General features: G+C 41.8%; 1 protein-coding gene across 37 annotated transcripts in view; it reads right to left on the bottom strand.

Annotated features, from left to right (window-relative positions):
* mbnl1 (muscleblind-like splicing regulator 1) overlaps window positions 1-24,908 on the bottom strand; it is a 44,505-nt gene that overhangs the window by 8,864 nt on the left and 10,733 nt on the right. For 11 of the 37 annotated variants that reach the window (XM_034702881.1, XM_034702873.1, XM_034702888.1 and 8 more), the window contains exons 2-5: window positions 22,503-23,478; window positions 5,531-5,701; window positions 5,083-5,304; window positions 2,337-2,576 (exon numbers count right to left, since the gene is read on the bottom strand). In XM_034702881.1, the coding sequence (XP_034558772.1) occupies window positions 2,337-2,576; window positions 5,083-5,304; window positions 5,531-5,701; window positions 22,503-22,676 (807 nt within the window). In that variant the 5' untranslated portion in view covers window positions 22,677-23,478. Of the gene's footprint in view, window positions 1-1,276; window positions 1,331-2,336; window positions 2,577-5,082; window positions 5,305-5,485; window positions 5,702-22,502; window positions 23,479-23,913; window positions 24,005-24,908 lie in introns of those variants that run through there. The other 26 variants (XM_034702851.1, XM_034702854.1, XM_034702853.1 and 23 more) reach the window with 6 other exon arrangements.

Raw genomic sequence — 24,908 nt, 5'->3', positions numbered from 1 at the left:
CAGAAGGGGGGTCAGTGAGAAAGAAAATAACAAAAAGAGAGATAGGAGGAGAAAGGGAGAGGGAGAGAGAGGTGCGTGTAAGAGAGAGAGAGAGAGAGAGAGAGAGAGAGAGAGAGAGAGAGAAAGAAAGGAAGAAAGAGAGAGAGAGAGAGAGAAAGAAAGGAAGAAAGAGAGAGAGGGTGTGTTTGAAAGAGGCAAAAAACAGGAAAGAAAACAAAAAAAGTACATACGTTAGAGGACAAAGAAACAGCATCACAACATCCTTGTGTGTACAACAACATCAACAATATCATCATATCATCAGTAGCAAGCAAGCAGCAGTCTGACACAATTACTACACAAGCAGGAGCATGGTGCTTACTGGAGCGACTGGCTAACAAGCATTCATATACTCATTATTATTACAGGAAGCTGACTTGGATTATTAACTTTGTACACCTAGGGCTGACTAAATGCAACATAGGCAAGCATTAACTATTAAAACAATAAGGCTGCTGCTAACAAGAGGTGGAACAGGTAGGAAGCACAGAGAGAGGGAGGCTGCACTGCTAGCTCCATGATAAACTGTGTAAGCCATGTTTAAGTGATGGTTCACTCTCAGACAAAGGTCAAGGATGGTCTCAGGCCAAAGGACAGGAGCAGAGGTGTCAGAAAAGTATTTTCAGGTGTCAATAATTACAATGTAAAACGCTCTGTGAGTAATTTCTCATCTTGGCTTGAGGCCACCCTCGAGGTCTGAATATCAGTGAAAAGATTTGATGATGGAGTGAACAATCATTTGAACTGTAATCATCTGTTATGGTGGGATCACTCCTGTATGGTTGTAAAGACTGTTCCTCTTAGCCCCACCCTTATTTGTTGTTTGACATGCACTAGTAACACAGACATGCACACATTTGATTGAGCTGCTCCACAACACTGACCACTGACTTAAGACGTAAGACTGAAGCCATGCCACCGTTATAGAAGCTTCCCTAGCCCTCACTGACTTTGGTTAAATAGGCTATAGGTGATGAATTGATTGTGGCGCCACATTTGAACTTGTGTTTGAGGAGATCCTAAATGAAGGAAGTTGTCCTCAGGTGTTAGACACAGAGAGCTTAATTAAGAGAACCACAATCATTTCATCACAGGCAGTTATAATGACAGATCAACAGGAGGAAAAACAGACATTGCACTGAGACAACGACAACAAAAATAGCTAGGTATCTTTGGTTAAACACACTGCTTTACAACAAAGCCACATGCCAAGCTAAAAGGTGAAAGGTCATAGTACCAGGTCAAAGGTTGCGTCGAGGGGTCGCTTCAGTGATTTGACAGCCGACTGAGTCTTAATTAGCAGGCAGCGAGCACATGATGGCAATGGGCCAATGGGGTTCAAGCGCATTAACATAAACCAGCAAGCAGAGGTGCATCATGGGGGCAGCAGTGCAGTTTGGGTATAGGTGAGAAAAAACAAAAACAAATAAAAAAACAAATCATTGGAATGCAATATACAAGGGGATAACAGGACTAAGGCATGCACAGTGTGGACACTAGCTCTACTGCTTGACAGCTTTTAATGATCATCAATAATTAATGGTAACTACCAATCTACATTAGTTACTGTCACACAACCAAGGATGAACATAGCATGAGAGTATTGTTTCATTATCATTCTACAATGAGTCTCAGTTACCTTAATGGACAGAAAATTATATGGAAGCACAATTCACAGGTTTCTATTTCACTGTGCACATCATAGTCAGTGTCACACTACAATGATTCACTGCCACACTATGTCAATAAGAGCATGTAGAAAAACACTGTGTGCAGCTGTGCTGTATTCTTCACAGGTGCAGTTACTGAGAGACAAGGCTGAAAGCACATTGAATCCTTTTTTAATAATGTCAAGAGGAAGAGAAGTAATAGATAGGAAGGACAGAAACAATGGTGTCACAAATAGAAGCAGGCTACCCAGAAAGAGAGAGAGGGGAACTAGCCTACAGTTTGTGGTCTTGGATGAGATGAAAAAGGAACAGGCAATACACTTTTGACTGATTAGGAAGGAAAATAACATAAAGGGTCAGAATAATGTATCATTGCCTCTTTCTTTTTCCATATCATCCTGTTCTCCACATGTTTCACCCACACCAATTTTCTGATCTTTAAAATGTGACCTAATAAAAGCAGAACTGAAAGAAGAGCTACCCATAAGGTGAGACACTCTGAAACATAAACATGAAATCTTTCCTACTGGCTCATTTCAAACAGAGGTCCTGGTATAAACTTGAAAACTTCCTCATCTTGTGCTGTGCATGTGACCGAGTGTGAGCGTGCGCATACAGACTGCTCACCATGGCCGCGGCGGCTGTGGCCTGGTTCACCTGGTGCTGGGTTGCCTTAATTTTGGCCTGCAGGTGGGCCGGCGGGTGGAAGTACTTGCACTTTTCCCGGGAGCAGCGGCCCTTGATGTAGTCCATGCACACGGTGACGGTGTTGTCGTTGTTGTCGATCATGGTGCTGTCTGAGGGGTGGGCGAAGCGGCAATCATTCTCCCCCCGGGAGCAGTTGCCCCTCTGATATTCCCGACACACCTGGGAATGTAATGAGAGGAGGGGAATTATGAGATTGTTTTTTGATTAAGGTTAGATATGAATCCCTTATTTTTTCACATTGCATGCTATTTTGACCCTTTTGGCACACTGTAGTACAGCTGCTGTAGTGCCTTCCTGCTTCCTGCTTCCACTGGGATGGAAAAAAGTTGCTGTTTTCGAAAACCGCCATCTTTAGTATTCATTTATGATTTTAAAAGTCAAGAAGTGGTTTATATGGAATTTGATAATTTTCACAATACCTAAAAACTGAGTTCCCCTCATCAAAAAAAGAAAAGAAAAAGAGGAATGAGCGCTGTGCATTATGGGAAACTGGTCTGATGCATACCGAGAAATTTTCCCGAATCAGTAGACATCTGGGGAGTTTTGGCATGCTTCAGATTTTGCTCTTTTTCAGATACTACTTACTACATACTGAATTTTGGCCAAATCAGTACGTACTGCTAGTATAGTAGGCATTTCAAAAACAGCCAAGTTCAAAATAAAATGCACTTTGTGAAAGCAGAATTAAAACATCACAAAGTACTCTGAGTCTGAGCTACCACCTATGAGCTAAGCACACAGTACAGCTAATGAGACTGATGTCAGCAGGCAACAGCATCACTAAAGCCAGCCAAAGCACTATTTGGGAATATTTGAATGGCCCCAGACCTGTGGAGGAAACACTTTAAAGCTGTCTCCTACCTCTAAGTCATGCATGGTTTAAGATGACACTGATGTAGCAGTGCAGAGTTTATTTGAATAATACATCTAAAAGTCAAGATTATAAAGAACATTTCAGTGCATTCAATTGATTCACAAATCAAGACACTGGTACAAATTGCTTTCTATTGTTAAAACTGTTTTGTAATTCCAAATATTTCATTTTAAATATGTGACTATTATGTGATTAGTCATAGTTAACTATTGAAATTAAGCAACTAATCTGATTTAAAAGCCCTAATAAAAATGTTTTCATGCAGCCAATCAATTGCTCCGGTAACAACATTTCCTGCCTTGTGTATTTGTGTCTTTCAGAATTTATCAAGCAGAACTCATCCGGCTTTGACTTTGACCTTGCAGAGTGCGTAGCTAAACATCCTTAAGCTTAAAAATGCATGACACCTGAGGTCTAATAAATGTATTCAAATGCTTTGCTTCCAGGCGTTAATGTTTAACAGCCTATCATAATAAACATCTGTCCAGATATGTGCAGTGTACTTTCTTTCATATTGAGTATGTGTAACCAAAATGAAGAGCAAGGCTTTTGCTAAAAAAAACAAATCTATCAGTGGTGTTTTTCTTTGTTGCAATATGAGTCTCAGACATGTTAAAAAAATCTATATGTGTGACACCAGAGGGCAGCACCTTCTTTAAAATTAGAGGTAGCATGAGCACATGGGCATTGCTTGTCTCCTATCCACTCTTCTCCTCTCCTCTGAGTGTGTCAGCTGTGTTTGGTTGAACAGAGATAAATGTGAACTCAATGAAGACAATAAAGGCAGAGTCACATTTATGTAATATTAGCGTTACTTTGTAATTTTCCTGACCTGATTTAAAAGAGGGACTATGTAATACAACATGTTCACTCTCATGAAGGGCTTTTGACAACCTTCGTTTGATAGCATGTGTTTATAGGATTTTTGTGTGGTGTTGTGTTTTTTTGTGTTAAATACACAATGATACTATTAGGACAAACAAAATGAAGATAAGTCAGATGCTTTTAGTACAGCAGCAATAATGTTTCATTTTGTTGAGAGATCAGAATCAGAGAACAAAGGCTTCTTTCTTAGAACAACACCACCAGCCACAGTAAAGGAGGACGATGCAGTATTTCTGCGCTGACAGTAGCCTTGAAAGACCAGAATGCAATGCTGCCGCAGCAAATGTTCTGCTTTGAGCGGTTAATGTTTTCTCCTTTTTTCTTTGTTCAAACAGAATGTGTTCATTTGCTGCTGTTTTACTATCAGTGCTGCTATGGAAATCATTACTGCTCTACCCACTCAAATAAATATTCAACAAGTTCAGGCTCATCTCTTGTGCTTGTCTAATGGCATTTTGAGAAGAGTACTGTACCAAAGTACAAAGTGTGCTGGGACTAAACGAGGCAGAGTGAGAGAGAGCCGGTTCATTAAAAGTAAACAACTCTTAATTACAAACTAACTCCTTGAATGCACTCTACATCATGAGCTGGAAATAAAATACAGTTCATGAACGTCTGTTTTTTTTTCATCTCTTTTAAATTAGCTTCCCCTTTGCATAGTGTACTAGCTATTAATAATTTAATTCAGTTTCATAAACAGTTTATGCAAGTCCAAAAAAGGGGGCCTATCATTTGTGGCTTGTTAAACCTCTTGCTAACAACACTTGTCTTGTTTACAGGCTCATTATCATCCTGTGTGACTCCACCCCCGCTAAGAAGGAAAAAAAATAATGAGTTAACTCTTTGGAGGCGTGCGTTGCTCCTATGCAACAAAATGCATCAAAATTCATCGCTGGGTTTTGTTACCTCAAGTCTGTCTGTTCTCAGCAGTTTCTGGGCTGCAGCAGCAGCAGCGTTGGGGACTTGACTGACGTTGGGACTGGAGGCCATGAGGACGGGGGTGCTGGGCAGGATCTCTTGAGGCATCAGACCGGGTGAGACAGGGCTCAGGTAGGGATTAAAGGCTGCTGCTGCAGCTGCTGCTGCGCTGGCATTGGTGGCCAGACCTGGCGCGACCGAGAACATGGGCTGTACGGGGGGCAAAATAAAAGCAGAGGGATGTAATCACTGTGGATGAAATAAACTTTTTGATGTGAATTTGCTTTGGAAAAAGAGAGACACAGACGGAAAAAGGAATCAGAATGCTGAAGGAGCCACGTAGACAGTGAGGGTGCTGCATGTGTAAGCTTTTACATGTGTTTGATCTCACCATTTGCAGCAGCTGTGGTGTGTTCATACGTGTGTGTCCTCTCACCATAGGTGGTAGCTGTGTTCCGGGCATCATGGCGTTGGCGAGCTGCATCTGCTGGGCCAGCATGGCCATGTTCTTCTGCTGGATCAAGTTGTTCCTGCCATTGATCTCAAGCTGGGTCTTTAGGTGGGGAGGAGGGTGCAGGTACTTGCAGTTCTCTCTGGAGCAACGTCCCTGAAAGAAGAACAACAGAGTCAAAATGATACATTGACCATATGTAAGTCTTCTCTCACATGGCGGTTTTACAATTTATGGACAAGTGTGTCTTGGAATAACAAGGGGAAGTTTCTGTGAGTGTATCTTGGGAACACACAGGATCGTGATTTGATATAAAGGTATAAGCAACTTTTCATGGATTAAACAATTGCGGGTCTCAGATGCTGGTGACTGACTTCTGCAAATCTTCCTCTGACACCACTAGAAAGTCAAGAATTATGATTTCAATGATTTCAAAATAGCTAACACGGACTAATGCAATGCGATAAGATATGTTACAGAAATACATGTGTCCACAAGTATGAAATTGAATATCATCCAGGGCAATCATCTGACTGAAATCTCAATTTGCTCTGACTTTAGGATTACCAGCAAATACCTCCAAACATTGATATTCCCACAAGTCTCTGCTCTTATATTAGTAGTTAGCATATGTTAGCAGGCAAACTCAAAGCAATGTTATGCCTTAGTATAGCCTGACATATCAGTTAGCGTGGCTTGCTGACATGTCATAAATTAAATTGGGATCACCCAGCACTCCATCTGTTCCTGTCATCCCTAAGTGCAGACTAATAAAAAAAAGCACACAGAGATGAAACAAATCACACCTTCTCATGTCAAATCAGGGCTTATCTTTTTCTGACATTATAACATCAAAACTGATAAGACCAGAGTGGATACACTCAATGACAGCATGCTACCTTGTTTATAGTGAGCTCAATATCAGACACTCATTAGGTCTGGGCTCAGTCTAGCACTAATTGTTAACAACTTGCTATTTTGGTCGGTCCCAGCAGGGACATGTCTGTGTGTCAGTGTGTGCTCAGGAAGTCATGACTGACACTGTGCTGCTGCTCGCCACACGTTCAGTTTAGCTACATGTCTAACCAAGACTATAAATACTGTCCACTCATATCATCCATGTATATCGTATGAGCAGTCATCCAGAGGTCAAAGTCTTCAGATAATTATCTAAGACAAGGAGCCCTAACCCTGCTGCTTGAACTGAGTCTGAAGAGGAGGAGTTTGAGAAGAAGTCAGACACACACGCACACACACACACACACACACACACACACATTCTCAGGCCTGCAGGAATGCTCACACATTAATGCATGAACGTCGGGGTCATGCTCCTGTAGCAGGTGGTAGATAGACGTCACGCAGAACACACAGCCCAGGCCAGAGTTTAGAAAAGACGTGTATTTACTTTCAGCCATTTGGCACAGCTGAGCTGATACTGCTGGACTGTGCTTTCCCTCACTGACAGAGCTGTCCCCACTGGGATTCATCTCTGTACCCCGTCATGACTTCATCCCCCTCTCCCATCTTCTACACTTTAAGCGACACCAGAGCACCAGACAGGTGCAGGGAAAAGGAGGGGGAGACGAGGACACTTAAATAGCAGAGGGGGCCTCTTAAAGATATTTTGTTTTGTCCACTTGTCTGAAGTGGCTATCTCAAGTTCTCATTGGGTTAATGTTAAAAATTATTCCAGATTGCGTTGCAACAGGCTGATGATCGCAATACATAAAATATCAGTGGGGATTACAACCATGTCTCCTCTATTCTGGATCGGTTCTACCGCTTTAATACAAAAAGGAACATGGATAAAGAGTTTCTTTGGGTCTGCTTCCATATTAAATCTTGGTTGAAGATTTAACTCCCATAGGATGTTAATAATAAGAGTTTAGGTAAAGTACAAATCAAATATAAACACATATCCATTCAATATATTCCATATAATGCCATCACTGGATTTAATTATCGCTCACAATGGGTGTGAGGTACCTTCAGAGAATCAAATATGCAAACACTAGAGGAAATGTCACATTTGTTCAAATGTATGGAATAAAATAAGAGTTAATTTAATTTATGGGGCTACTAAATCGATTAAAAAATGTAACAGAAGCAGAACTTTCCATGCTGAAGGGAAATTTATACGTGAGCAGAGCTGGCATTCAGAGAAATTGTGACACTGACAACATGAAGAGGTGTGTGCGTTCATGTGGGAGAGAGCGTGTGTGTGTGTGTGTGTGTGTGTGTGTGTGTGTGTGTGTGTGTGTGTGTGTGTGTGTGTGTGTGTGTGTGTGTGTGTGTGTGTGTGTGTGTGTGTGTGTGTGTGATGAGAGGGGCTGAAAGCAGGTTCTAATAGCACTCATCCAGAGAGTGACAATGGCATGCAGCAGAGGAGGGTGTTAGTGTGCAGAGTGATAGTGTATGTGTGTATGTGTGTGTGCAGAGGGGGCAGCAAAGGCATGAAGGATCATGTTGCGTTCACCCTACATGAACCTGTCTGTCGACCCCTGGATTAACTGCTGTGTGTATGAAGGTGTGTATTAAGGTTGGAGGGTTATGTTTGAGGTAGCAACATGTGGGCTTGACTTTAGCTCACGCCATTTGCCAAATCATACAAACCAAAAAAACAAAAAAAACAACATCAACCAGCATTGGTAGACATCCTGAATAAAAAATGAGCTCCAGAAGAGTAAATGTCAGGCTTCATGAGTGGAAAAGAGAGAGAGAGAGAGAGTTTCTACTGAGAGCTGCGTAAGGGAAACTGTAGAACTTGCGGAAGAAGTGATTACTCGGGTCATCGCATGCAGGGAGGTGAGAGAGAATTGGAGATGCAGACAGCAAGGACGAAGAGGAGGAGGAAGACACCACTCCTCGAGCTTCATGTTTGTGGCTGTTATTGTGACATCAGCGGCCTTGAGGCGCAGCTAGAGACCGTGTCCACAGCAACAAAGCAGCCAGACACTCCTGCTCCGACAACAAAGTGATTCCTGAAATCTTCCTCAACATTTGAAGATCCATAAACTTGAAAAAAAAAAATACAAGCAAGAAGTCCTGAAAGCAGAAACTATTCTAAGAGTACCCAACCTTTTCATGTGCTATGTTTTTTTTCCCTCTTGTGCAGCGCTGGGGATATAATCTTCAACATTTCTTATCATTGACCTCTCTGTGAAGGACTGGAACTAAACTGGAGCAGAGGATTGCATTATCTCACTGCACTTAAACAACCTTAATGCTTCAGATTTTTTGAAGTGCGGTTATATGAGGTACAGATGTGAATGAACTATGTAGAATAGATAACACAGCTCGGCCCCTGTTTAAAGCAACCAGCTGTAGTGCTGACACAGAAGCTAAGTTATGTATGCTATTCATGGGGTCACAAGAAAGTTAAGCAAACAAAGAAAGTTCTACAAAAATAGTGCCAATTTAAGAGTGTGTTTGGTATTGTCCCTGCTTAACCTTGGCAGTCATTTCCATAGGCACTGTGTTTTTTTAGCTTGCTAGAATCATAGCACTCATGTTACTATTTGACACATGAGGTGCATTTCGACCAAGGTTCCTGTGCCCCCATTGTTGTCTGCGTTTCGTCCGCGGGCTGAAGTCCCAGGTAGATTGTGCAAATCAGGCCAGTGACGTATGGAGAAAAAAACATTATATTAAATAATATTTTGAAATCTTAATAAAAACTAAACTAGTATGCATTCCCAGGAACTCCCTCTGTGTTTCAACAACTGTGTAAGCTCCACAAACACCGTTACGTTCAACCGAAAGTCCCAGGATCTTTGAAAAGTACTACCCCCCCAAGCAGGGGCTTTTCAGTGAGGAGATTATCTACCCCTGAACTAAATTAAGACCCTGGTTTCTCCGGTCGAAACGCACGTAGTTCAGGGGTAAAGTCCCTAGTTCCTGCGGTGGGAAAACGCCTATGCATTCAAATCTAGATTAAAGCTCCTGTGAGGAACTTTTGGTTCATGTTGATTTTGGCGCCCCCTGTGGACCACACATTACATATTTTCTCTTTATTGATTTTTGTCCTGTATTTGCAGACAATGTATTCTGATAAGAAATCTTATCCCCTGTCTCTTTAACGGTCAAACGTATTACTCACTGCCATTCACAGCTATTCCTGCTTTACCTGACACCTACCCCATGACAGCAGTTACAGGCATTAGAAAATACAAAATAGAAATGATGAATCTTGTCACTCATGGTCTTGTTTGCTTTTGTATCACATAAAGGGGCATCAATATAAATGTCAGTCTGTTTCATGACCAGCCAAAAACACCTCACAGTAGCTTTAATCATTTTTCTGAGGTATTTGCTTTTCCTTGTTACTTTAGAGGTGATACAACTAAAGCCAAACTACTACCAAGCCAGGTTTCCTTGAAAAAACAACAAGAAGTCGTATTGTTATATTGCCAGCTCTCCAGCAAAACGAGCCTTGTTTTTCTCACTCCTGCTGCCAGTTGAACTTCCCGTGCCTTCTTGTAACTTCAGTCCACATTGTGTTTTGTATTATTGGTGGGGGGTTGAGTTTCTCCTGGTGAGATCAGTCTTGCCAAACTCCAGGCCAAACAGGGAACAATAATCCCACTGCTACCGTGCAGTCTGATTGATGATAAGTTGTAACAACATGTCCCACCCTGATCGCTCTCCCTTCTGACTCTCATCCACACTCCCCTGCCTTTGTGACTGTGTGGGATTTAAACAAACAATGAACCAATGTGTAAAGAATGCCGGGTGGGGCTGCATCCCATCCTTTAAAGGAGAAGAGATGATGCATATAGAGGGTTGTGTAAATTTGCATGTGTTTGTGAGGTGAAGAGGAACACCTCAGAAAGGCAAAGGACACCTGGCTCTTGATGAGCCTTAAACCAATATTCTCAGTATTGTTAATAAATCCCTGAATGGTTAAGGGCCTAAATCAGCTCTAATGTGCTGCTATGTTACAAACTGAATAGATGTAACAGGTGGTCTAGGACTGGTCCACTTACTGCTCACAGGATTTGAGCCAAACAACTAACCCATCATTTTATTATTCAACAAATGAAGAGTTCATTTGCAAAAATAGTTAACCCACTTTTGAAAAATGTAAAAATGTTTTAAAAAACTTTTTTTTTCCAATACTAGCTTTTGGTATGATCAATCAAGTCAAGTCAAAATGTCTTTACTACTCAAATATATCTTGAAAATGCAACTTTATTAGGAATTATATCAAAAAGAAATATGTTTTTTGAAAATGTATAAAAACTGAGTTATCTGTTTTTGCAAATGAACTCTTCAAATACATTTTTAAATTAAGGCCTTGCGTCTTAATGTTGCTGTAACATTTTTGTGTTTTTAAATAATTAAAAAAATTTCTTTTACAAGTATGTCTTCTCAAAAGCTTCATTAGTATCGTTTTTGTTAAAAGTGGATGTATTCAAAAAGGCTTACCCTTTCACCTTCGATCAGTTCAAACATTCATTGATTCCCCACCTTAGATTTCTGTATTCAAATATTCTAAAGAGGTCTAAGGACGTAAAACTGTCTCGTAATAAACACAGAATTTAAAGCCCCGGGTTTGTAACAATATTGGCAACCCCTGGACAAATTAGTACCTCTATATCTTTTCTAAACTTGTCCTGTGTATGTGCAACAAGTGTTGTAGTGTTGACATCTACCAGGCAGCAGTGGTTACAAGCATTAACATTGCTATATAGAAATTGTCAGTCCTGTTGCTGACGGTCTTGTTTGCTTTTGTAGGTCACAAGAATGCAGCAGTATTTATTCTCAGTCTAGCAAGTGTATTGTCTTATTTCCTGTCAAAGCTAAATCTGTTTAGAATCAGATTCAGAATCAGAAATACTTTATTTATCCCAGGGGGGAAATTCAGTAAAAATTATTTCTGTTATACCTAATATAAGTGAACGTGACTTAAAGTGAGTCCAATGAGATGTTTTTGACTTCAAATGAGACAACTACTCTTGCTTAGATAATCAAAATAGTTTCTTCATCAACTTACAGCTACCATGTATCTTTTTTTCAGCCCCAAATTTGAGACGTCAGCTATGAATGCACAAGCGCCCAGAATGTCATCATGTTTCTAGTTTCTTTTAATCTACCAGCCGTCTTATCTTCCATGCCCCCGCTGCTGTGGTGTGATGTTATGGCGTGAGCCTCGGCCCTGTTGGGTGTTCTGGTGTGACGCTGCTCTGTTCTCTGCCCTGCTTTCCAGTGACTTCTGTCTAAACATACGCAGAGATGAAAGCCCTTTCTCCTCACACACGCTGTGAATGAAGCTTTGTTTTGCCGGAGAGCAGTGGAGACTCAAAGGGCTGGGCTCAGTGGTTGGTCTCTTTGTCTACTGTGTTCTCAAATATGCCTTGAAATAAATAAAAAAATTATATGAATCAGTCAAAGGCTGAGCGTGTGCAGATATTACATCGTATACAAAGTGGAATTTCCTTAATGTCAGTGAAGCAACAAGCATTGTACAGGCATCAGCTTACTTTGAATGTGGTGCATTAACAAAACAGCTATCGGCAGTTCACAACCGGTGTGACCCTTTTACTGCTAAGTGTCGTCAGTAACTTAATCAGGATTAAATTAGCACTAACTTAGAATAGAGTGAAGAACACAAAATATATGCAGTTTTATGTGTTATCTATATCTCCCTGATAGGACTAAATGTCCACGGTGATATGTGCTCCACAGCTTTGTGGTCAGGGAGCTGATGTGACCGGTGCAGCTTATTGAGATATGGAGGAGGCAGTGTTAATCTATGATAATAGTTACAATATGCCCCCGGTGACGCATTACCACCCTCACCAAACAACGACAGAGAGAAAAAGGATTATAGGCTACAACGCAGACCACACAGAGAGCCATGAGGTTAGCCACATAAAAAGGACATGTTTATGTGGATGGAACATTTGAGAGGGTTTTAAAAGTTTTTGAAAGCTAAATAAATTCTGTGCGAGGTAGAAAATACAGTGGTCCCAGGTAAAAAAAATACACAAGTGCATTAGAGGTAGGAGCAGCCACACAGACCTGTGACACAAACAGACTGATACACGCAGCAACGAGTTATTCACACTTGAGAGGGTGTTGGTTCTCAGAAATGCCTCGGGTCAGATGTCACGTACACAAGAGCCCAGAATCCAAACTTAGACCTCTTTGACTTTTTTTTTTTTTTCACAACACCTCCCACCGCTCCTCTATCTCACTATCTCTCTCCACACAAACACACTGTCATGTGACTTTATTTACATCGGATTTCGCTCCCGACATTCTCTGTTCAGTGCAGTTCAGCTCCTTCTCCTGTAAGAGCTAACATGGTTTACTTTCATGCTTTTCATTATCAGTAATAACAGAGCAATCGCGAAGGTATTGATTTGAGGAGCAGCACTTTATGAAAGCCATCCACTGCTCACAGTGTGAGTGCGTGAGGCGGCCTGGGAACGTTCATTTAATCATCTCCGAGCCTCTCTTTCCAGTGGGAGACAGAGAGAGGAGTCATTGAGCAGAAATCACAAGGTCCGGGCAGCAGCGAGGCGTCAATAACTGTGCTGTTGTTTCTGAAATGACTGAGGTGTGCTCTTTTCTCAGAGTATGTAGGCCTCACAGGCCGAGGATCAAAGCCTGCAGTTCATCTCAATCAGCCATTTCAAAAATTAAAAGATGAGTTACTGTATCTGTTAACTTTGAAACTAAATGTCTCACCATTTTTTAAATTGAGCATTCTTGTGGAAGAGCATCATCGTCATACTGATTTAAAACTGCACAGAGGGTTATATGTATAATACTGTATCTATTAAAATCAATAAGAACCATGCTTTAGGCCACCATAATGGTTCCATGGAGCAATAAAAATGACACAGAGATAGGAAAAAAAGGAGAGAACGGAGAGTGAATATTAACACTGAACTAAAAGAGAGAAAAAAATACTTTGACTGAGAAAAAAAAGGACATCTCTATTTTCTTCCACCTCAGAGTAGCTTTATAATGCATCTTTAAACCTTAAATACTATAAAAAAAACGGAAGTATGTCACTTATTTTCCATTTGATAAAGCTGTCTTTGATCCAGGCCCTCTGCACTCCCTTTGCATCCCTCATCTCTGTCATGTCTCGTCGTTTATGTTAAGTTGCACCTTTTATTTTAGTCTTGTCTTGCATGTTTGTGATGTCCACTTTTATTTTGTAGTCACTTCTCTCCTCTCATTTCAGGCCACTTCACTCCCTGCCCTGGTGTTTCCCCACTGTTGTGATTGCCCCTCATTGTTTCCACCTGTGCCCCATTACCTCATGTATATACTGTAAGTCTACGTCTCCCTTTCTCCTGTGCCAGATTGTTGTGTCTTGTATGGTCGTAGTCCACGTTCTCAAGTCTTTCTGTCTAAATCCATGAAATCTGTCCTTAGAAGTTTTCCAGTGTTGCTGTGATTTTTCATTAGTACTTTTCTTTTAATTACTCTAATAAAGAGCCTTTTTTGTGACTGAGTCGTGCGTTTGGGTCTTTGTGCCGGTTCCTATCAATCTCCCTGCCAACATTATCTGCACAGGGTTCACGTCCCTCTCAGGTCTGGGACACCTGGATTGTAGGAACAAGCAGAAAAAGTTTCCTCCATCAAAGGCTGTGTAATAACCAGCGGGCAGATGATTTTATTTGCAGCACTAACAGATTAAATCTGGCATGTATTATGCTAATCTGATCTCACAGACTGTAATCCTATCCACAGCTCTAATCCCACTGTCAACTGGCCTAATCCTGTTTAGGGGTGCGATTATCTCCTTCATCCCTGGCGCTGGGACAAGCTGGATGCTTTCACTCTCTCTCTCTCTCTCTTTCTTATTTGCATTCTGAGAAGTTATTTCACTTATCATATTTTAAACTATTTTTCTCTTGAAAAGCGGGAAGGAAATCTGAAGCTGTAGGGGAATCAATTTATTTATGAGGCATGTTTCAAGAGTTCTGCTTTCATGTTGATACCCAATTAAAAAGCAGGACAACAGACCTTATTCTTTTTCATTATCTCAAAGGGCATCTGCAATTATCTTTACAGAATTAATTCTCTCTACTTAAGTTTAAATAATTAGATCATCTGTTTCCAGTACAAATTAACTGTGAACAGACTACCAGCAATTCTAAAATAGATTTCCGAGCGCTAAATCAGCCTTTTAAACTAGATATTAATACCTTTATCAGAAAAATGGTCTAAAAGTGCCAGCTTCACAAGGGATGCTTGTTCTAAGTAGTAGTAAAAAAGTACTTCCTTTTCATTGACCAAATTAGACATCTATCAAAATAATTATCCCGGAGGAAAGCTGTCCAGCTCATGCAATTACAAATGCTTCTATTGTATATAAAGTATCACATACCTGGTGCTGATATGAATCATAGACAATGCAGAGTGTGTAATGCAGTATCACACAGTGTAAACAGAGACTCCAGCAGTCTGTGCGTGACACACAAAACTAATTAGGGCTAACACTAATTGGACCTCAGGTGGTGCCACTGTTTCAGGTCAAAAAACAAGGACACATGACAAATCTGGGCTCACAAAAGTGGAGGCATCATTTGTGAGGCCTGCAGAATTTCCTCAGTACTAAGGGTTTTGGCTGAATGTCACATTACAGAACTTAATAAAATGTGTTTACTTTGCATGCGTTTGAAATGTTAAGCTTTGGACTTTGCGAAACAGTTTTTCGTCTTCCTTAAAAGAAAAAGTAGTGAGAACAATACAGAGCATTGAATTTGAGTACAGAGTTATTAAAACAACCACAGAATGGACAGGCCTAGACACCGTCAGTCCAAGAAGGAATGCACATTTACAAGAAAATAAAACAAGACAGAAGCACTTAAGAAGGAAAAAAACAGATGGACAGCCACCAGCTATGTGTTTCCTTGTTGCCTAACATTTGACATGGCTTTCACAACCACCAGCAGGCATCTCACCGTGCAGCTTCGTTTTCACATTTTGGCATCAACATAGAGATAAGGAGTGGGGTGAACTTGACTGATGGACCTAACAGCTGGCGAGAAGGAGGGGCAGAGTGAAAAGGTGCTGAGAGAGGAGAGTCTAAGTGGGTAGCTGTGGCCTCAAGCTCCTTTCTCACCTGTCTAATGGGAGGATAATGGGTGAGGAGACTGACTATTTGCATGTAAGAGTTTAGAAACTGACTAGAAAGAGGGAGAAAAACAGGGATTTAGAGATGGAGAAAGAGAGGAGAAACATAGGATCAATTAAAGGACTGAAATTAAGATTAAATCTGTATCATCTCTTTTCAACCAATTTCCCTTCCTAATTCCCATTAAGTACCTTTTAAGTTATAATTCACTTTTAACCCAATTAGAATGCTATGTCAGGTCGATTTTCTTCTACAGTAGCAAAAAAATATATTAAAGTGAAAGTATTCACATTCAATATTTATTTCTTCATAAATTATTTATTAGTAGTAGTAGCAGAATCTGTATATTTTTGACTGAATTAGACCACCTTCTTTACCATGAAGGATTGAAGGGAAACTGGTGCATGCACGTTATCCAAGAAACGGGTTGTGTTTGTCACTGTGGTAATGACCCACCAGATAATGGCCATGTGTTTCTAGTATTAGACTTCACTCAATGGTAGGCAACGAAACCTCTACAAATCAGCTGACAGACAAGTCCCTGCAACATCCCGGGACTCTTCTGAGGAAGACTGTAGGAAGTTTGTGTTCGACACCAGTTACAAGAACTGCTCAACTATAAATAGAAACTTCTCGTTTAAAATCCTTCTATCACAAGCTTTGATAAATTGATGCAAACCTTGTTTTTGTAGAACACCTATCAAATAGTTTTGGAAATCCACGCTATCATAAATAACCAACATCCATACGGTACTTAAAATAAAATATTTTGAATGGTGTTAATCATATCCTTTTGAATTGATGCCTTTTGTACTGTATCGTATCAAATCATATTGTATTACATCATCTTGTTAGCATCATATCGCATGATATTGTGTCATATTGTATCGCATGGTATGATATTGTGTCATTTTGTATCGCATGGTATGATATTGTGTCATATTGTATCGCATGGTATGATATTGTGTCATATTGTATTGTATCGCATGGTATGATATTGTGTCATATTGTATCGCATGGTATGATATTGTGTCATTTTGTATCGCATGGTATGATATTGTGTCATATTGTATTGCATGGTATGATATTGTGTCATATTGTATCGCATGGTATGATATTGTGCCAAATTGTATTCTATGATATAGTGTTGTATGGTATCGTGGCATGTCATATTGTGTCATAATATGCACAGTTTTATGGTATGTCTGTATGTTAAACAGAAAGCGAGTGAGGGAAAGAGAGGGGTTAGAGAAGTAATCATTGTATCAGTGGTGATATAAAGGGGCTCAGTGTGATGGAGGGACAGCGACGACTGACACTGAGAAGAAAAGACAGGCTGTTGTCGCTGATCTTCCGTCACATAAGCTCACTGAGAAGACGCACAGCCGCACTGATCCGACAAGGATGCACACACCGTAGAATGAGCAGACCAAAGGATGTGTGTGTGTGAGTCTGTCTGTCAGTGAGTGAGTGTGTGTGTGTGTGTGTGTGAGTGGGCCTGGATTAGACTGCTACAACCAGAAATCTCTCTGGCGTGAAAGTGAGAAAGACGTAAGAATAAACCCATCAACACCAGGAGACAGAGACGTAAACCATCCCTCGTATTTGTATAAAAGCCCCTTGAATATGACTCAGCTGTTATCCAGGGAAACCTGCCTGTTTTAATCTGCCACAGAGAAGACTGAGCATGGAATAACAGGGGACAATGTGATATGAACAGCTCTCTTCTAGTAAAAAGTAAATCATATGGATCACTGAATCCTCGCCTTGTTAATTTAAAGGAGAGAAGATATCCTATTAAAAATCCAATTAGGATGGAAATCCGATCATTGACTGCTGAAGAAGAGAAACCCAGTCTCAGTCTGATTCATAGCGTCACTGCAGAATGCTGACCGAGGGTAAGCATTGTGCTACCGAAAACAAACCATCGCAAACACAGGTGTGAGGAAACCTGAAAACAAGTCTGTCTTGGTCAGATACTGACATCATCACAGTGTGGACAGGTGTCCAATTTCCTTTTCTTTTCAATGCTTGTCATTTTTGGCAAGAAGCCTGAGAGGCTGATGATATGAGGATCAGACATCTCTGAGCGGCTCTGGATTCTGCCTGCCCATCTGTACAAATAAACAGAGCATTTGGAGTGTCTCTGAGTCTGGCACAGACGTATAAGAGAAAGTTTTGTCTGTTGAAGTCAAATTAAACACTTAATAGTTTACAAATGTGTTGCAAAACTGAGAGAGAATCTTTTCATGTTGCACACTGTGTGACCAAAACAATACAGATCAGCTTTCATAGGACAGATTTAAGACTAGGCTAAATTAAACCATGAGATAAATGGAGCTGTTTTGCTGGTTTCATGAGTTCATCACAGGCCAGAGAAATAACTGCCTGCACGTGCCATCTGCAGTGTGTCCTTTCATGTACTATTCAGTCTGTGACAGCATTATCAAACACACATTAGCCTTCTAATCTCATAACCATATGCTTACACTCACACAGCATGTCTTGTTGCTTCGACTGCCCAGAGATTGGCTGGATGATTGGTTTGAAATCGTTAAAAAAAAACACTGCAGACTAGCAACGCTGCTAATATTTACCCCACATGTCTGTCTGGCCAACCACCTCTCAATCTGTGTGTGTATGTGTTTTTTAATCTGACTGCTCCATGCTACCACTGCACATAAACATGCCATTGAAATATGGTCAGCAGAATGAGAGGAGAGAGAGATAGAGACACAGACAGTGAGAGAGTTGGAGAGATAGAGACACAGAGAGATAAATAAGAGGTATTTTACCCGCCCTCTGCTCTGCTGGAATGTAATCTTGGCTCACAACTGTGTGGTAACACAAAGAAACCCGCTGCAACAGCACTACTAATACAGATAGAGCACACACACACACACACACACACACACACACACACACACACACACACACACACACACACACATACATACATACATGCACACACACACACACACTTAGTCTGTTACTCAGAACTCAGACATGATGACAGTGGGTGTGTCAGATTGGCAAGTAGACAAAGTACAAAGTCTAAGCTGTGCTCAAATGTGTATGTGTTCAAACTATTCTCCATGGCAGATGAATACAACTCTCAACTTTTATGACCTGGGCTGTGTTAGGTGTAAACAAAGACTTGCTGCTGCTCTTGGGTTCACACAAGGTCACAGCTCAGCAGACCCCAGACTAACTCCATGGTTTATGTTATGTGTGTGTGTATATGTGTGTGTGAATGTCTATGTGTCTATCAGGGTGTAATGTGAACCGTCCTGTCCAGGGATGGGTGTGGCCTGAAGTAAATGAGGTGAAAACCAGACTGAGCGGGAAATCAAGTAGAGGGAGCTGTACCAAGATGGGAGGAGAATGAAAAACAAGTGGCAGAGGAGAGGAAAACCAATGAAGGAGGACTGGACTAGAAAAGACTTGTGTTAAATAAAAGTAGGAGGGCAGAGTGGTTGGAATAAGCTGGCAGTTTACCTCTGTGGGTGTGGTGGCGCTGTAGTGATCGGTTACTGTGGCGAGGGTAGTATTTCAGACTTATTCTAGTATAAACTAATGAAGCGAGCATTAGCTCACCTAATTCTGCAACCTGAGCTGACTTTTACCCTCCAATCTGATAAGGAGTGCTCCGGTAAAGCAACGCAAGTGATTACAAACATGTTAAAAGACGGTTACTTCCTCAACATATCATGAGCCGTTTTAAAAGCTCCTTCTTGTTTTTCGTGTCAGAAGCAGTGCAGCTCAGAAGAGCTAAGGCTGCATCGTGTGTTTCCATCTGTCTCTTTAGTTATCCTGTTTGCACTTGTCTGAGAGCAGATCTAAATATTTGGCGCTGAGTATTAATCGTGCTGAATTAGTATCAGTGTATCATTCCTAACCTGCCTGCTCAGTGGTTTATCATTAATAGACAAAGTTGCAAAGCTTATTTTAAATCAGGGAGTTCTGGCAGCCGTTATCCTACTCCAAATATTTACCCCGCTTTGACATAGCTGAGCTGTCTGTGCGGCGCAAAAAAGCAGATACACAGGCAACAGAAAAGGCTGCACACTGAGGTTAAGGTCGAGTTTAAGGCTGGTGAACACCCTGACATGTGTGTCTATTGTAAGTGCATGGACACAAGCACACAACGCCCTCGTTTCAATCCTGTGGTCTTGATGAAACATGGTTCTGATTGATTGTCTTGCTTCAGGGTATCTCATCCACATCTGATTGGTGTTGTGTACAACTTCCCATGAAATATTGTGATTCCCTGCTCTAATTCCCTCAACATGGAGAATGGTTTGTGCAGGACACATGTTTTTGTGTGTGAAGCTGTCTGTGAGTGCACCATGTGAAAAGGAGGCCAGAGAGAGAGAGAGAGAGAGAGAGAGAGAGAGAGAGAGAGAGAGAGAGAGAGAGAGAGAGAGAGAGAGTGCGTCTCTGTATATGTGTGTGTGTGTGTGTGTGTGTGTGTGTGTGTGTGTGTGTGTGTGTGTGTGTGTGTGTGTGTGTGTGTGGCTGTTGGGGAAATGACTAGGTTTGGGTGTGACCTGCTCAGCTATGCACTGGTGATCATGTGAGACCTGTTCTAATTATACACCTCTCAAGAAGAAGAAGAAGAAGGCTGATCCTCCCTCATGGGTTGAGTGTGTGTACATGTGTCCAGGAGGGTGCAGTGTGTGTATGAGTGTGGGGGGAATCTGGGGGGGTGCTACTAGTAATTGGGAGCAATGTGACTTCGTGTAAGACAACTAAATTGAGAATTTGTCCTATTTTACCCACTCAAAAGCGAAAGTGAAGTAGGACATGTAATGTTTCAGCATGTGGGTGTGTGGCTCTGAGTAAGAGGAAAGCCTTACTAATGTGGTGAATGTGTCTCTATTTATCTGTTTGTATTTAAGGGATCTTTTCTGGGGTTACACAAATGAATCAATAGCCTCTGCTTCAGATTTCCTACATTCTCTTATACTGTTTCGTCTACTGTTTCCACAGTGGGTTTTAGAGACCTGCTCTGTTTTTCATTACCAGTGGAAAAATGGGGCAAACAGTTAAAAAAAAAAAAAAGTATCACCCATCTCCATTAATGCACGAGTCCTAGTGGAAAATGAGTCCAAGCTACTGAAATAGGCCCCTTGGTTCCTTCAAAAAGCCTCCATATATCTGCCAGCTACTCTTTTCCAGCAGCTGACCTTTACCTCAGCAGAAATGACAATATAAACATATTGAGATCGTTCTGCCTGTGGGTAAAAAACACCCAACTGTGATGTTGTGTCGTCATGTTTCCAACTGAGAGGAGCAATTGTGTTTTGTTTTTTTGGAGCTGCTACACTGATGATCACATTCCAGTTTCTGTGATTTAGTACAACATTCGGCTGAAGTAATGAATGTCTGATATCTTGGAAAAGAGAACCACACTTCAACAATACCCTTTAAGCATTAAAGTGATCACAGGAAGGATCACAAGTTGTAAATAAACAAGTTTGGCCCTTTTATTTACTGCTTTCTGAAAACACAAGATCAAATGTGAACTACTGTGTGGGCCTGTAAACTGTGATGAACCCACTGTTGTTGTTTTGTTTTTACTTCCCCTCCTTCTAAGTTGCTTATGCAGAAGGTTTGTTTCAAATCTGTATGATTGTGTGACAGTTTTTGCATTTTGGTCCCATCTACCTTTTTTGAAGCAAAGTCGACGTCCTCCAAAATCTTTCTATGAAAACTGATGACAGGAGAATTAAGCACAGATTGTTGCCGTCTCCCTGATACAAAAACTTAAATTGGAACTCAATCAAAAGTGATTAAATCTATCACACACACACATGCTCAAACTTTGGTGTATTGTAGGGAAACTTGGGAAGAGTTCAGCCTGGGCTTGACAATGTTCCTCTGTCCACATCTGGCTATAAACGCTGTTCTATGAGTCGACTCACACACGCTGTCCTCATCCTAACCCTGCCCCTGCTCGCACACTGCCAATGACCACGAGTCACCAGTGTCTGCAGGGGCAGAAGACAAACAGAAGTGAAAAACACACACAGCCAAACCTGTGTGTGTGCATGTGTGTGTGAATGCTGGAAACTTTTGGTTGGGGTCCGCCCATCTCTCTTGAGATCATGCGCTTCGATAAAAAGACAGATTGTGAAAGAGAGAGAGAATGAAGGGAGAGAATAAAAAAGGTGTTTGCGTTCCAGCTGCTGCCTAAAAATGGAAAATCCCTATGAATGTTACTCCAAATCAGCCCCCTTTTTAGCATGTGTGTGCACATGGAAACCACGCTACACACACAAGCCCCCTCTAACTGCCTCTAGGCCTCTATACAGGAAGTGGTTTTGTCTGACTGAGATCTCCATGATGACGCTATCACCTCTTTTCTGACTTGCTGTTGATACATGTTGTGCTCAGGGCATCCATATGAGTCTGTACATGCGATAGCCTATCTATCTGTTTTCCTATTCAAAAGCTGGCACACTGCAGTGTTTATCACCACCAGAAGGCCCGTGCTGACGTAATGAAATCATGCAACAGTGTTTATGTTCGACGGAACAGCATTACAAACGCTTAACTTCTGTTTCCTGAATCTAAAAAGCAGAAAAACTCCTCCTCCTCTTAGTACCCTTGATCACGTGTTACAGTCACCTGACCAGAAATGGGTGGGACAAGTAGAGCACATGCCATGTCCAGATGGTGCTCTCTAGCATGATGTAGGTAACTTCTATTTCAGGTTTATAACTCCCTACACTCTGTTCAGCTGCTAGTCAGACTGAATGTTCTCGCTCTTTTATCAGCTGCTTATCGTTCCAGCCAAGATGTGACCTCTACTCTGCCTGCTCACACACCTGCCTTTCCATTTCTTACCTTGAGCGAATCGAAGCAAGCGATGACCCGTCCGTTGTCGATCTGACAGCTCTTGGCCGGATGAGCAAACTTGCACTCCTGGTCGGAGCGTGAGCACGTGCCCCTCTGGAACTCCCTGCATACCTCAAGTGTCAGCCACTTTGTGTCACGAATATGTGCCATGTTCATCGACATGGCTACACGCTGGCGAAAGGTATTCCGAGGTGAAATCTGTTCAAGGGCAAAATAACAACCTCTAGTGTTTTAATCCACAACCTTTAGGTCTTTTTTTGTTGTTTATCTGTTGTTACAATCCGTGACACGAGGATGTAACGATGAAATGAAACATTCAAAATAAAGTTCCTGTTGATTAAGAGGACTTCTTCTCCAAAATGAAATGATGGAGGAGGATGTTTTGCAGTGAATGTTAATGGATAACTCTCCTCAACAATCAACTGCAGAGGAACTGTTTATATCCTGAAGACAACTCTGCCTTACAATTAATTTGCTCTTAGTTTGTATTTTCTGTTGCTGGGTGATTCTCTTCTGCAACATTCACAAGCCAAGGAGGCAAACAGATGAACGACAGTGTCCTCAGGGTAGGTGCAGTGAAGCAGGCAACAAAGGTGATAGTTTGGGTGTAGCCTGCAACAGGAAGGTTAAGGACACTGAGGACCGAGTGGAGGCTTAGAGGGTCGAAGGCGAAGGTTAAAGGCAGGGTGGGTGAGATGCTGCGTGGGCCTGGTTGTGTGTCGGGCTGCTGTGGTAAGGCTGTTCTGTTGAGAGCAGTTGTCAGTTGGCCGTCGGGGCGAGGAGTTGATGTGATGGTGGTGGATGGACGAGCAGGTCGGAGCATAGGCTGCAAGGAGGGTGTGGTCGCTGTCCTTGTACTCGTGTTACTGTGGCAGCAAGCGAGCGAGGCGGGGGGGAGGGTGGGTGGAGTTTCAGCTGTAGAAGCAGGTCAAAGCTGCAGCAGACATCAGGGAAGGCACTTCCTCTGGGGAGAGAGAGATAGAAAGGAGGCAAAGACAGAAAGATTAGTCTAATGATTCACATCCGAAGAAAACTTTTCAGGTTTATATTCTCTCTTTTACACTCTTTTTTTTTTTTCGTTAGAGGTTCAGACCTGCAGAATTTTCTAAACCTGTGCCAATGCTTGAACTATGCAGCTGTGGGAATGAAGAATAAGTAAAAATGTCAGAAATGCAGGGGTGTCAGCTAAAACAAATAAAACGCTCACCCGCCCTGCGCTCTAAACACACATGGTGCGCGCACAGGCTCATCACGCCACGCCACACACACACACACACACACACAGACACAGACACAGACACACAAATGCACAAACTGAAATGCACAAAGCAGCCATTCACAACTTTCCCCCTCCTCTGGTTGATGCAGGAAAAATCTGATCAAATCGTGTATCACTTACAGTCGAGTACAGCGAGCCGGCCATTGCAAATGTGTTTAGAGGTGAAAGAAAGGAAGAGAGTGAAAGCAGAGGGGAAGTCAAGGCAGGGCATGTGGGAGAAGAGGTTAGTCATTTCCCTTCTTGCGAAGCGGTGTGAGAGAGGGGGACCAATGAGAGCAGGCGGAGTTGCAGCAACATTCTGGGCTGAGCGCCAGGTGAGAGCAGGGGGAGGAGCGAAGAGGAGGCCGACCTGCCCTCTGCTATAGGGAGAAAGAGAGACAGAGTGATCTGATCGCTTTGCTTACTTTTACTATAACTAACTGGTTTCTCACAAACACATGATACTTTTCTCTCAAACAAGCAACCTCTATGAGAGATCCTTGAAAATAATAACCTCTATGGATTTGAGCATTTTGTAATAAAAAAGAAACCATCATCATTATCACAGCAATACTGAGGTTATCTCTCACAGATGTGAACTTGTGATAACGCTATGTTTGTTATTGTACTCAATGGCAAATTCCCCCTTTTATCACATGCAGAACAGATCATGGGTTGCTAAGTGTTTATCGTTGAGTATTTTGTAATCTTGCTTGTGGTTTCTATTTTTGGTGAACGCCATTGTACAGGAGGTTTGCGCACAGAATTTGAATGACTGGGCTCCCGGGGGCCCGTTCTGCTCTTATCGCAGCGTTCAGGGTAACCGGCCACACCCTGTGTAGAGAAATCGCTTCTTCCCAGAACAGCATGTGCACCTTCAGCAATGCTACGAACCTCTGCTAACTTTACAGCACTGCAACACTGCAACACGGTATATCAGAGCTCTGCAGCAGTACAGATCAGGTCATGATGACCCAGCATCATGGATATATGTTACAGAGAGAGAGGAGAGAGAGAGAGGGAGAGAGAGAGAGAGAGAGAGAGAGAGAGAGAGAGAGAGAGAGAGAGAGAGAGAGAGAGAGAGAGAGGGGAAGGAAGGACACTGCGTAGCTTCACCTTGGATGAACTGTATGATT

Source organism: Notolabrus celidotus, chromosome 15, assembly GCF_009762535.1.
Source record: "Notolabrus celidotus isolate fNotCel1 chromosome 15, fNotCel1.pri, whole genome shotgun sequence".
NCBI classification, from domain to species: Eukaryota; Metazoa; Chordata; class Actinopteri; order Labriformes; family Labridae; genus Notolabrus; species Notolabrus celidotus.
Note: the sequence above shows the minus strand (reverse complement) of the source record. Positions and strands in the feature narration are given on the sequence as shown.